Source organism: Pogoniulus pusillus, chromosome 25 (genome assembly GCF_015220805.1).
Source record: "Pogoniulus pusillus isolate bPogPus1 chromosome 25, bPogPus1.pri, whole genome shotgun sequence".
NCBI classification, from domain to species: Eukaryota; Metazoa; Chordata; class Aves; order Piciformes; family Lybiidae; genus Pogoniulus; species Pogoniulus pusillus.
This window is the reverse complement of record NC_087288.1, coordinates 19935917-19949814: the sequence shown is the minus strand read 5'-3', so window position 1 is coordinate 19949814 and position 13898 is coordinate 19935917. Positions and strand designations below refer to the sequence as shown.

The 13898-nt window shown below is 51.1% G+C and overlaps 1 protein-coding gene across 1 annotated transcript in view; it reads left to right on the top strand.

Annotated features, from left to right (window-relative positions):
• Positions 1–1502: 1502 nt before the first annotated feature.
• ABHD12 (abhydrolase domain containing 12, lysophospholipase) overlaps positions 1503–13898 on the top strand; it is a 69080-nt gene continuing 56684 nt past the window's right edge. Inside the window, exon 1 of the mRNA XM_064164662.1 lies at positions 1503–1803. Within this exon, the coding sequence (XP_064020732.1) occupies positions 1652–1803 (152 nt within the window). The 5' untranslated portion in view covers positions 1503–1651. The remainder of the gene's footprint in view (positions 1804–13898) is intronic.

Genomic DNA, 13898 nt, shown 5'->3' with positions numbered 1-13898 from the left:
GAGTGGATGTAGTCTACCTTGACCTTAGCAAGGCCTTTGACACTGTCTCCCATAATATTCTAGTGATCAAGCTCAGGAAGTGTGGAAGAGCAGGCAGTGAGGTAAGTTAGGAACTGGTTATAAGGTAAAGTCCAAAGAGTGATGATCAATGGTGCCAAGTCCAGCTGGAGAGCTGTAACCAATGGAGTCCCCCAGGGATCAGTGCTGGGGACAATCCTGTTCAACATCTTCATCAATAACATTGATGAGGGCACAGAAAGAGAGACTGAGTCTGCTTAGCAGGTTTGCTGACAACACCAAGCTGGGAAGCTTGGCTGAGACAGCTGCAGGCTGTGCTGCCATCCAGAGAGCCCTGGACAGACAGAGGTGGGCACAGAGGAACCAGATGAGGTTCAACAAGGACAAGAGCAGAGTCCTGCACCTGGGGAGGAATAACAAACTGCATCAGTCCAGGCTGGGAGGTGACTGCTGGAGAGCAGCCCTGTGGAGAGGGACCTGGGGGTGCTGGTGGCTAACAGTTCCCCATGGCACAGCAATGTGCCCCTGTGGCCAAGAAGGCCAATGGCATCCTGGGGTGTATTAGCAGGAGTGTGTCCAGCAGAGCAAGGGAGGTTCTGCTCCCCCTCTGCTCTGCCCTGCTGAGACCTCATCTTGAATCCTGTGTTCAGTTTTGGGCTCCCCAGTTTCAGAGGGACAGGGATCTGCTGGAGAGGGTCCAGCAGAGGGCTAGGAGGATGATGAGGGGACAGGAGGGCATGGCTGATGGGGAGAGGCTGAGGGCCCTGGGGCTGCTCAGTCTGGAGAAGAGAAGACTGAGAGGGGATTGGATCAATGTTCCTAAGTACCTGAAGGCTGCCAGGAGTGGGGGACAGGCTCTGCTCACTGCTCCCTGGGACAGGACAAGCAGCAATGGGTGTAAGCTGCAGCACAGGAGGTTCTGCCTCAACACAAGGGGGAACTTCTTTACTGTAAGGGTCCCAGAGCCCTGGCACAGGCTGCCCAGGGAGGCTGTGGAGTCTCCTTGTGTGGAGCCTTTCCAGGCCTGTCTGGATGTGTTCCTGTGTGATCTGTGTTAGATAGGATTGTCCTGCTCTGGCAGGGAGTTGGACTGGATGATCTCCTTGGGTGCCTCCCGACCCCTAACATCCTGCGAGCTGTGAGCCTGTGAGCTTGGACAACAACACTCCACCACTTCACCACAGGGTCCTGACGCTCTGACGCTCTGCCTTACCTTGAGCTCACAGCCGCCCATCGCGGCCGGGCAGCGCCCGGAGAGCCAATGCCTTGCAGTGCCCCTGTGCTCCCGAGAGGTGACCTGCTCGGCCTGCCCCGGGCCCAGGGGAAGGGGCATGGCGGACCTGAGCCCCAGAGCGCCCCACAGCGAGACCCCCGCGCCCGCCCCCGCCGTGCCGCCAGCGAAATGGCCGCCGGCGCTCTGCCCGCAGTAAAGATGGCGCCGCGGCCCCGCCGAAGTGCTGGCAAGCGGCGACTCTGTGGCGGTGCCGGCGGCCCGGGGGCGGGGATTGGCGGGGGCGCCGGCGAGGCGGGGTGCGGCGCAGGGCAGGGCGAGCGGCAGTTGTGAGCGGCATCGCTGCTCCCGCTGTTGCTCCCTGCGCTCTCCGCCGCCCCGGGCTGCTGCCGCCGCCCCGGCATGAGGAAACGCAACGAGTCGGTCACGGTGGAGCATGAACGCGCCGCCGCCGCCGCCGCGCCCCTCGACAAGGGCTGCAGCCTGAGGCACAGCCTGCGCCTGCCCGCCGCCGCCGCCGCCGCCGACACGGGTATGAAGCGACCGCTAGGCAGGTGAGCAGCGCCGCGCCGGGATTTGCTGTCCCGCTTCTCCCCTCGGTGCCTGCCGAGCCCGCCTAGAGCCACCATCCTTCCCCGCCAGCCCCGCCGCGGGCGGCCGCAGCGCCGTCCTTGGCCGTCGGAGCGGCGACCACCGGGAGTCCGCCGACGAGCCGGGGCCTCGGGCACCTCAGCACTGCAGCAGCAGGGCAGAGTTTTGCAAGCAGAGGGAAAGGATCTTCCCTCCACTGCTTTCTTCCCCTCCCCCATCCCTCCCCAGCACCGCAGGCAGCCTGCGGCTGGGAAGCCCCCGGGGGCCGCCAGGTGCGTGGGAGCTGGGGCTGGTTCCAGCCTCGAGGACACTTCGCTGGCCTTGGGGCGCTGGGCGGGTGGGCAGCCGCGCTCCTCCGGCGTGTTCCCGCTGCTCGGTCCCAGCGGGTCCTGCAGCCCCACACCCTGCCCGCAGAGGGGCTGGAGGGGTTCGGTTCTCATGCCTGGGTCGTGCTTCCTCCGTACAGAATCGTAGAGAGGTAGATGGGGAAAAAACCGCCTGGCACAAAATCCTCTCCATCACAGAGTGTACGTGGGAGAGCAGGGACCGCAGGTGGGGTGTCCCTTTGTCAGTTTGGGGTGGGTTTTTTGTTAAGAAGCAGCTGGTTCATGTGATAAAAGCAACCTCTTTCAATAAACGGATCAGATTTAGGTGTCTGTAGGAGAAGCTTCTCTGTGTGGCTCCATCAAAAAAAATTATTCATGGGATTTTTGCTAGCTCTGTTAATGTTTTAAACGTATTGTGCCTATTTGTGCCGGGGAGAATGTTTGTGTTCCTCTGCCAAAACATAGCATCTGTCACAACAAAAGGTGCCTTCGAGCTAGAACCTTCTTTTCTCAGGATTCAAGGGGGGTGTGTGTGTAATATACGAGAGAAACTCACGGTTGCAGAGGGCTAGGGAAGAAAAGATTCAGAGATTCATAGAAAGGCTTGAGGTGGAAGGGACCTTAAAGATCATCTAGTTCCAGGCCCCCCAGCATAGCTGGGGACATCTTCCACTAGACCACGTTGCTCAAAGCTTCATCCAACCTGGCCTCGAACACCTCCAGGGAGGGGGGGGGCAAAAGATGCAACCTTTCATCTTCAGCTACACGAGTGTGGTGCTTTCTCCTGGGCTCCATTTTGGAAGCGTAAAGAATATTTAACGAGCAAAATAGCTGCGTGGTTACTGCTTGTCCTGAGTTGCTGGGCTTTGGGAATACACAGCCTGCGTAAGAGAAAACCCAGCAAAACAGCAGCATGGAATCATAGAATCAGTCAGGGTTGGAAGGGACCACAGAGATCAGCCAGTTCCAACCCCCCTGCCATGCCCAGAGACACCCTACCCTAGAGCAGGCTGCACACAGCCTCAGCCAGCCTGGCCTCAAACACCTCCAGCCATGGGGCCTCAACCACCTCCCTGGGCAACCCATTCCAGCCTCTCACCACTCTCCTGCTCAACAACTTCCTCCTCCCCTCCAGCCTCACTCTCCCCATCTCCAGCTTTGCTGCATTCCCCCAGTCCTGGCACTCCCTCACAGCCTCAAAAGTCCCTCCCCAGCTTTTTTGGAGCCCCCTTCAGATCCTGGAAGGCCACAAGAAGGTCACCTGGGAGCCTCCTCTGCTCCAGCCTGCACAGCCCCAACTCTTTCAGTCTGTCCTCACAGCAGAGCTGCTGCAACCTCTGAGCATCCTCCTGGCCCTGCTCTGGACACTCTCCAGCATCTCCACAGCCCTCTTGTCCCAGGGGCTCCAGAACTGGATGCAGGACTCCAGGTGGGGTCTCAGCAGAGCAGAGCAGAGGGGGAGAATCACCTCCCTGGCCCTGCTGGCCACACTGCTGCTGCTGCAGCCCAGGCTCTGCTTGGCTTTCTGGGCTGCAAGTGCACACTGCTGGCTCCTGCTGAGCTTCTCCTCCAGCAGCACCCCCAAGTCCCTCTCCTCAGGGCTGCTCTCCAGCCTGGCACTGCCCAGCCTGCATTTGTGCGAAACAAATAAACCAAACAAAAACACAAACCAAAACTAAAACAGAACCAATAAACCACGAATGAATTTGTGGAAAGTGAGTTGTTCCTCTGGTAGTTTTTCTGCTTTCTTAGTCAAAATAAGCACTGGAAAAGAACTTTCTCTTGCTCACGGTGTGGATTTTTGCCATGTTCAAAGGCAGAAGCTTTAACATGTTACTTCCTTTTTAAGTGTATATATGTTGAGTAATAGATATTCAATTTTATGCCCTGGAGGGTAAACCTTTGGGATGTTGTCAGCTCTCTGTTCATGTCGTGACAAGCTTTTGGTAATTGAAAAATGGTTGCTTGTGTTGATCTCTCCATTTCAGTGACTCTGCAATAGATCAGGCTCTGTCGGTGCTCTGCTTCTACAACAATTAAACATTCAGCCTGCTTACTCCATTTGCCTGCTTCTGAGAGCAGTGGCAATCAAATGGGGGCTAATTAACTTCTTCAACGTTATGAATGGTGTTTCAAGTACTTCTTTCCTGAAGTGGAGGTGCTGTGTCAGTGGTGAGCACTGGACAAGCCCCAAGAGCAGGTAGTGCAGGTTTTTGGCTTGGGCTGATGGGCAGATACACTGTGGAAAGCAGATGCAGCACAGCTATTAGATAGGTAGTACTATGCAGTTAAAAAGCAGGGGAAGCAGGTCCTGTCTGCAGAGAGGTTCCTTGGACTGTGATGAGCTCATTGAGGTGCAATCTGCCAACAAGGTGGTTGTGACTGTACCCAAATGTCATGGCCAAAGTGTCAACCAAAACTTGGGTGGATTGGGAGAGCAGAGGTGCTGTGAAGCCAGGGAAGGACAAGCCTGAGTTTGGTGTGGGCTTGTCTCGGTTCTAATTTAAATTCCCAGAGACTCAAATGTATTTGATAGAAGCAAATAACAATTTATAGAGGACCCTCTCTCTTCCCCCTTCTTTCCCAAAAGAAAGGAATTAGATGTAAAGAGAGAGGAAGGGAAGGCAGGTAGGTGGTGGAGTCACCATCCCTGGTGGTGTTCCAGAAAAGACTGGATGAGGCACTCGGTGCCATGGTCTGGTTGACTGGCTAGGGCTGGGTGCTAGGTTGGACTGGGTGATCTTGGAGGTCTCTTCCAAGCTGGTTGATTCTATGATTCTAAATCATCTCACTCTGATTTGGAAGTTAAAAGGAAAATTTAACAATAAATTTAAAAAAGGTATCTGAGGTGGGGAAGTTACCAAGGTATAGGAAGGGAAAACAAACACAAAACGTGTGAATGCAGCCAGATTTGGATGGTGAGGGGTTTGTCTGCCTCCTGGGTGATGGCCACGTGGTAAAGCAAAGAGAACCAGGAGCAGGATGGTGATGGTGGTAAGCAGGGAGGCAGGGGGTGCAGAGAGAGAGAACAGGAAGCTCCCCCTGCTTTCATAGACCTTTAGGCAGGAAGGGGAGTGGGCTAAGCATGAACCACCTGGTGAGGTTCAGACCCACCACCACCCAGGGTCACATTCAGGGGCACTCCCCCTGGAGGGTTAACCCTGTACAAGGCTCAAATGACGTTCTGGTGAGCTTGTGACCGAGTCTGGAGACTTTCCAGACCCTTCTGGATACATTCCTGTGTGATCCATCCTCCTTTGGGGTTGGACTTGATGATCTCTGGAGGTCCTTTCCAATCCTTACTATTTGTGTTTTCTTCATTTGTGCATTTTAAGATGCTCAGCAGGCAACATTTCTTATTTTTCTCCACACTGAGCCTTTGAAGCAGTGTTCCTTAAGCTCTTGACGTTGTAGGAAGGCCTCATTTGCTTGGAACTTGCTTTCCCTTTTCCACATCTCAAGTAATCACAATTTTGTAAGAGTCCTGAAGGTCATCCTGCGCAGTGTTGCTGAGATTGTGTCTGTCTGTAGCTGAGTAAAAGTGCAAAGTGGAACAGCTGCTCACTTCTGTAATTCTGGTTGCTTTAGGGTTGAGTTGGTTTTGGGTTTTGTTTTGTTCCACTTCTCTGCTGTCCTGGCTTGGCTTGTCTGCCTTTCTTGCTGACTTTCAGTGGACCTCCTTTGATTTCCTCATGTTGCAAACTGCCAGACGGTGGTTTGCGGGCATGAGGTCTGTGTGTCTGCCAACAGCTTCTAGCAATGCTTTCTACAGGGTAACAAATACCCTGTGTTTGTATTCACTGTTCACTGTGAATCTGTGTGCACAGAGTGGGTGGTTCAGGAGGGAGAAGGTATGATGCCAAGGGATAAGGTTGTTGTCCAGAACTACCACCTTAATCCTAGAATCATAGAATGAAACAAGTTGGAAGAGACCTCCAAGCTCATCCAGCCCAACCTAGCACCCAGCCCTAGCCAATCAACCAGACCATGGCACTAAGTGCCTCAGCCAGGCTTTGCTTCAATATCTCCAGGGATGGTGACTCCACCACCTCCCTGGGCAGCCCATTCCAATGCCAATCACTCTCTCTGCCAACAACTTCCTCCTAACATCCAGCCTAGACCTGCCCTGGCACAACTTGAGACTGTGTCCCCTTGCTCTGTTGCTGGGTGCCTGGCAGCAGAGCCCAACCCCACCTGGCTACAACCTCCCTTCAGGTAGTTGTAGCCAGCAATGAGGTCTGCCCTGAGCCTCCTCTTTTCCAGTCAGGTCAGACAGCTTTCTAGCTCCATATCCCCTTGGCAGCAGACAGCAGTGGGTGTTTAAAGAAGATCATGAGCAGGGCATATGTATATATAGAGAGAGAGTGGATTTTCCTTGTGGGATATCCTGACTGTAGCTAGTTAGGGGGTCAACTGGTTGCAGTGTGAGCTGTCTTTGTGTTTTAATGTGCCAAGTCATGCAGTTATTACAGCATTCCTTATGCTACTGGATATAAAATTAGTATTTGCTCCTGTTGTTGCTTTCAGTGTGTTACACCAGTTTTACACCCTGGCTTGCAGAGATGGTAAGGAGGTGAAATCTCTGCTGTCAGGTTGCTGGGATGGTGGGAGGTGTCATAATATCTCAAGCTGGGGATTTGTACCACAGCAAACTGCTCTTAGCAACGTTGCTCATTGATAAATGAGTTAAAATCAACACTCCTGGTGGCTGTGAATTCTGAGTTCAGGGGAAGTGGAACCATCTGCATGTCAGACTTCTGTTACTTAGTCTCTGTGCAGACCTGAAGAAACTGCACTGGTGCTTGCCTTCATAAAATCAGAACAGTAGAGTTTGGAAGGGACCTCTGGAGATCAAGTCCAACCCCCCTGCCAAAACAGGATCACTTAGGCCACATCGTACAGGAATGCATCCAGGTGGGCTTTGAAAGTGTCTAGAGAAGGAGACTCCTCAACCTCCCTGGGCAGCCTGCTCCAGTGCTCCATCACAGCAATGCTTTCCCTTGTGTTGAGGTGGAACTTCCTGTGCCCTGATTTGTATCCACTGCCCCTTGTCCTAGCACAGGACACCGCTGAAAAGAGACTGTCTCCTTATTGACACTTGATTGTGCAGGTTTCCATCTTCCCTTTGCAAATGATACAAGCCACTGGTTAGGGAGAAAAGGTGACCCCACTGTAGCTGTGTAGTTCTGCAGCCAAGATCCTGAGGCAAAGTGAGTGAGCCATGAAGGCAGTGATGTTTGTCATTGCAACAGCAACCAGGGCTGTAGAGCAGCCGCAGGGCTTGTGTGTGCAGCTCCAGAGAGGCTCCTTCTCTTAGAACCACAGAATCATTAAGGTTGGAAAAGACCTTCAAGGTCGTTGAGCCCAACTGAAACCCAGCTACCATGGCCACTGAACTTGATCCTCAAGTTCCACATTCACACGTTTCTTCAATGCCTCCAGAGGTGTTGACTCCACCACCTCCCTGGGCTGCCTGTTCCAGTGCCTGACCACTCTTTTGGGAAAGAAATCTTTCTTAATATCCAAGCTAAACCTCCCTGGCACATCTTAAGTCCATTTCCACTTGTCCTATCACTCTTCCTGGGCAAAATGATAGCATCCTAGCTGTAGATTTAATTGATGCTTGCAGAACACAATATTGACTTAGCAGCAGCAGCACCAGCTTGTTCTTGCAGCAGTCTTTTTGAATGTTGCTAGCACTGTGTGCATCCTTCTGGTTTGGTTCAGTCCTATCTTCATGCTGCGCTCAGTTCTTCCAGCAGCTGGAACTCCTGAGGAGGTGGCTGTGACTTTTGAGCTCCTCTGGTGCAGAAAGTGTAACAGAGCATCTCTGCTTTCATGTGACAGAGATGAGTATCTGGTAAATAAGATTTGTGTGGCTTTGGCTGGTGCATACTGGAGTTCAATGTGGCTTTTCTTAAGTGGTTTACAAACAGAAAGAAACAAATATAGGCACTTCTGCTTTTCTTCCAGGGGAGGCAGAAAAATACAGGATGGTGTTTATCTAACAGCTTTATCAGGAGCTACTTTAAATGTCTGTGAATGATTTGGGTTTTTTTGTCTGAAACTCTTTAAGAAGTCTAGGCTGGATGTTAGGAGGAAGTTCTTCCCAGAGAGAGTGATTTGCCATTGGAATGGGCTGCCCGGGGAAGTGGTGGAGTTGCTATCCCTGGAGGTGTTGAAGCAAAGCCTGGCTGAGGCACTTAGTGCCATGGTCTGGTTGATTGGCTAGGGCTGGGTGCTAGGTTGGGCTGGATGAGCTTGGAGGTCTCTTCCAGCCTGGTTCATTCTATGAGTCTAAGCAACAGTGCAGGACTAGAGTACCATGGAATGTTTGGGTTTTCTGTCCTGTGGATATTTTTTGCCTGGTGTGGGTGGCCATTCTCTAATATTTGTGTGACAATGTGTTTTCCAGGTGACAATATTTAAGTGCTAGCTGATTATTAAGGTAGTGTTTTGGGCAGTTGCTCTGACTTGTTTTTGTGGTCAGTGGTTCTGGTATTCTGAGGCGGCCTTAGATACAGAAAATCTCCCTATGGGCTCACAAAGGATAAAGAAAACTGAGTGGCTTTAATACTGATATGGATAGGAAAGCAAATTCTCCCATCTCATTGCTGCTGAACCCTGATCCTGGTGGCAAGCAGTCACATGTCACCCTTCTCTTCTGTACCTAGACCTTACCTGTGCTTCATCCCAACCTTTTAGGAAGTTGCTCTGACTTGTTTGTGTGGTCAGTGGATCAAATGCTCTGAGGCAGTGCATTTGAGTAGCCTTAGATATAAAATATCTCTGTGTGAACACACAGGGAATGAAGAAAACCAAGTGAATTTAATACTGACATCCATAGGAAAGAATATTTGTCCATCCCATTGCTTCTGATCCTTGATCCTGGTAGCAGTCACAGGTATATTACCCTTCTCTTCTGTGACCTAGACCTTATCTGTGCCTCATCCCAATCAGTAGTCAGGCTGTAGACCTGAAGCACGAATTTTGCTGTTCACTGTTCTCTTACAAACACTTGTTGCTGCAAGCATTACAATCTGTTTCTGTCTCTCTGCGTGCTGCTAGGCTGCAAATCCCACGTGTGTCAGCATGTATCTCGGGACAAGCCTTTCTCTGTTGCTGGAGAGCCATAGCCTTATACAATTGTCACACTTGGAAAAGTCCTCTAAGATCATCAAATCCAACCTGGCTGTTAAACCATGTCCTGAAGCCTGCTGCTCCTCAGGCTGGCTCTTTAGTTGTCTCAGCTATTTTTGCTCCTAGGAGTCTCTGTTCCTGGGTCCCTGCAAGGTAGATTTTTGGCTGGCTGCCCAGCTTGCATATCCCACAAGCTGCATTTTTTTTTGTCTGAATATATTACAATTGGATGCAAATTTAGTTATGGCAGAGTTGCCTTCTTGTTGGTTGTGTGCAGCTCTCTCTTGAGTCACAGAGTCACAGCAGATTGCTTTTATGGTTCACTTTCACCGATGTTTTACAAAACTACAGTGAGATGCTAAGGCCAAGAGGCTGCAGCAGTCTGCTGATAGCTTGCTTTCTGCTGCAGCTGAGTTTGACTGGGCTGCTGAGCGTGTCCACATGTCCAATGCAATGTGTGGTGGCCTCTGGTGGCATCCTGACCTAGCAGCTGGAGTGCCCCATGCCTTCCTGTGTCTCTTAGGATTTAAGCAGCAGTATCTTTCCTCTGATGGAAAACTTGAGAACTGGGTCATCTCTACCTCTCTTCCCACCCACCTTGTATCTCTAGGTCTAGCCTCTTTTTGTCTTCCTGTTGCTCTGTCTGGAAGCATTTGCATAGTCCCTTAGGATTGTTCCAGTCTGGACATTATAGCAGAGATGAAAGTTTGCAGGAGCACAATTACAAAACTCGTTGGGTCACAGCAAAGCTGGAGCACCTCTGCCACAGGGACAGGCTGGAGGAGCTGGGGTTCTTCAGCCTGGAGAACAGAAGGCTTTGAGGAGACCTAATAGTGGCCTTCCAGTACCTAAAGGAGGCCTACAAGAAGGATGGAGAGGATCTGTTTACAGAGGCCTGCAGTGACAGGCCAGATGCTGAGCAATGGTTTCAAACTCAAGAAGAGCAGATTTAGATTGGAACAAGTTCTTTACTATGAGGGTGGTAGAACACTGGAAGGGGTTGTCCAGGGAAGTGGCTGCGACCCCATCCCTGGAGATATTCAAGGTCAGGCTTGACCATACTCTGAACAACCTGATCTAGTGGAGGATGTCTGTGTTCACTGCAGGAGGGTTGGACCAGATGTCTTTTGGAGATCCCTTCCAACCCAAACCATTCTATGGCTCTGTGTCACCATCCCTGGAGGCGTTTGAAAGACACAGACATGGTGCTAAGGGACATGGTTTAGCACCAGACTTGATAGAGTTAGATAATGGTTGGACTCAGTGATCTGGATGAAGCACTTAGTGCCATGGTCTGGTTGATTGGCTAGGGCTGGGTGCTAGGTTGAACAGGATGATCTTGGAGGTCTCTTCCAACCTGGTTGGTTCTATGATTCTATTCTATCTTGAAGGTCTTTTCCAATAAAATGATCAGGCTCTTCCTTAAGAATTCTTTTTCCCCCTCCAGGTGAGTTTTGTGCTATTGTCTTTCCTAATTGCTGTCTTCAGGTTAAACCAGTTAGTTTCCAGGTTAAACCAGTTAGTTTCTCTTCAAGGTGCTGCTTGTAGGAGGCCTTTCATCAGTGCTGCAGCTTATTCACTAATTCCACCTTCTTCCTGGGCTGATGTTTCAGCTGTTCTTGAGCAGAGTTCATAAAGGAACTGTGAAATGGTTTCCAGTGACTTGCTTGTGCTTTCTTCTCTAGTCAGTAAGGTTTAGTCAGAGTTGTTGATTTGTGTTCAATGTGTGAACGCAGCTTGCTCTGCGTGAGGATTTCTTTTGTAGTTTGGATTTTGATTTGGTTTATTTTGTTACAACTCTTAAAGAGGATGCACAGTAATATTTTGATCAGATCTGTCAAAAAGAGGGTTGTGTAACTATTCCCACATGTGCCTGACTCTCACTTTCATCAGTGGGACTTGGTGGCCGTGCCTGAATCCTAATTTGTCTTGTGCATCGTCAGCTGTTCTGGCAGCTTCCAGCTAAGTGGGTGCCTCTGAATGGCTTCCAAGTTTAGGGCTTTAGGTGTTCAGTCTCCCAATCATCTTCCCCATTTGTTCAGCCTTTACATCCATTATAATTATCTTTACTTATTCTCATCTCCTCACCCCTCTTTTCTCAGTTTTGCTCAGCCTCTATATCCGTTATCATTCTCTCTCCTGGTGCTCATCTCTTCCCTCCCATCTTCCTCAGTTCATTCAGCAAAAATAGCAAGATTCCTTGCAGTGTGGGGAGTCCTTAGCTGCTTTAGTCTGGAGGTTTTAATATGAGATTCTTTTTTGTTTGCTTTTTAAAGGACTGACTGATTTGGGAGGTTTTGATGTGTAGGTAACAGTTCTATGCCTTTATGTGGCTTTTAGTAACATTAATTTTTTTCATTCTTTCTTTCTTTCCCACTGTGTTCATCACTGACGACCTCAGGAGGTTCAACAAGACCAAGTGCAGGGTCCAGCATCTGGGTCGAGGCAATGCCAAGCACAAAGCCAGGCTGGGCAGTGTCAGGCTGGAGAGTAGCCCTGAGGAGAGGGACTTGGGGGTGCTGCTGGAGGAGAAGCTCAGCAGGAGCCAGCAGTGTGCACTTGCAGCCCAGAAAGCCAAGCAGAGCCTGGGCTGCAGCAGCAGCAGTGTGGCCAGCAGGGCCAGGGAGGGGATTCTCCCCCTCTGCTCTGCTCTGCTGAGACCCCACCTGGAGTACTGCATCCAGCTCTGGAGCCCCCATTACAAGAAGAATGTGGAGATGCTGGAGTGTGTCCAGAGCAGGGCCAGGAGGATGCTGAGAGGCTGCTGCAGCAGCTCTGCTGTGAGCACAGCCTGAAAGAATTGGGGCTGTGCAGGCTGGAGCAGAGGAGGCTCCCAGGTGACCTTCTTGTGGCCTTCCAGGATCTGAAGGGGGCTACAAAAAAGCTGGGGAGGGACTTTTGAGGCTGTGAGGGAGTGGCAGGACATGGGGGAATGGAGCAAAGCTGGAAGTGGGGAGAGTGAGGCTGGAGGTGAGGAGGAAGTTGTTGAGCATGAGAGTGGTGAGAGGCTGGGATGGGTTGCCCAGGGAGGTGGTTGAGGCCCCATGGCTGTTGGTGTTTAAGGCCAGGCTGGCTGAGGCTGTGTGCAGCCTGCTCTAGGGTAGGGTGTCCCTGGGCATGGCAGGAGGGTTGGAACTGGCTGCTCCTTGTGGTCCCTTCCAGCCCTGACTGATTCTATGACTCTTTGGTGTTGAAACCATGGCATTGTTTGTTCTCTCTTGACTCTTAGCACCCTCCTGCAAGTCTATCTGATCTAAATTTCCCTCCCCCCCCACTGTGTCCAGCTTTCCTCTGAATCTCTCTGGATATTGTGTAACAGAGCACAGCATTTTTCTGCTGTATCTGCTCTGTGTTATTCATCCTACAGTCACACATTCTCTGAGCAGTTTTCTCGAGTCCCAGTGTTTCTCACAGAGAGCTCTACTCGTGCAGGACTGCTTCAGACTGAAGAGAATTTGCCTTCTAGTTGTGAGTGAGTTTTGTGTTGGTCTCCTTGAACTCCTTATTTCACTACAGTGCCATACTTCTGACATCATGTGTGCCCCTGGGTTCGGTTGCTCCACTTTGATGGCTTATGCCTGTATTAATAATCACTGTGGTGTTCTTAATAAGTACTGCTTTGTAATTCCTGTAAAGGTCTCTTCTACTCAGGAGCTGTATGAATTGCAGACTCGTGTTTGTTTCACTATGCCTACACTTCCCAATGCATGAGTGGATCTGGGTAACAACTAGGATCCAGAGGGCTTTCTAGTCACCTTGGTAGTGGAATGTCTGTTAGAACCAAAGTATTGTCACTGTCATTGCAGTCTTTGCATAGAATCATAGAACAGTCTGGGTTGGAAGGCACCTCCAAAGGTCTTTAGTCCAACCCTCTCTGCAGTCTGCAGGAACATCTTCCACTAGATGAGATGCCCAGAGCCCTGTCCAGCCTCAACTTGAATATCATAGAATCAACCAAGTTGGAAGAGACCTCCAAGCTCATCCAGTCCAACCTAGCACCCAGCCCTAGCCAGTCAACCAGACCATGGCACTAAGTGCCTCATCCAGGCTTGGCTTGAACACCCCCAGGGATGGTGACTCCACCACCTCCCTGGGCAGCCCATTCCAATGCCAATCACTCTCTCTGACAACAACTTCCTCCTAACATCCAGCCTAGACCTCCCCTGGCACAACTTGAGACTGTGTCCCTTGTTCTGTTGCTGGTTGCCTGGCAGAAGAGTCCAACCCCACCTGGCTACAGCCTCCCTGCAGGTAGTTGTAGACAGCAATGAGTTCTGCCCTGAGCCTCCTCTTCTGCAAGCTGCACACCCCCAGCTCCCTCAGCCTCTCCTCACAGGGTTTGTGTTCCAGGCCCCTCACCAGCCTACAGGAAAGCTGGGGAAGGACTGTTTAGGAGGGCAGAGGTGATAGAATGAGGGGCAGTGGTTTTAAACTGGAGCACAGTGGATTTAGGCTGGGCATTAAGGAGGAAGCTCTTCGTGGTGAGAGTGGTGAAATACTGGAACAGCTTGCTCAGAGGTGTGCTGGAGGCTTCATTCCACAGAAGAGGCCTCAACCCCTTTCCTAGGCAACCTGTTCCAGAGTTCCACTAC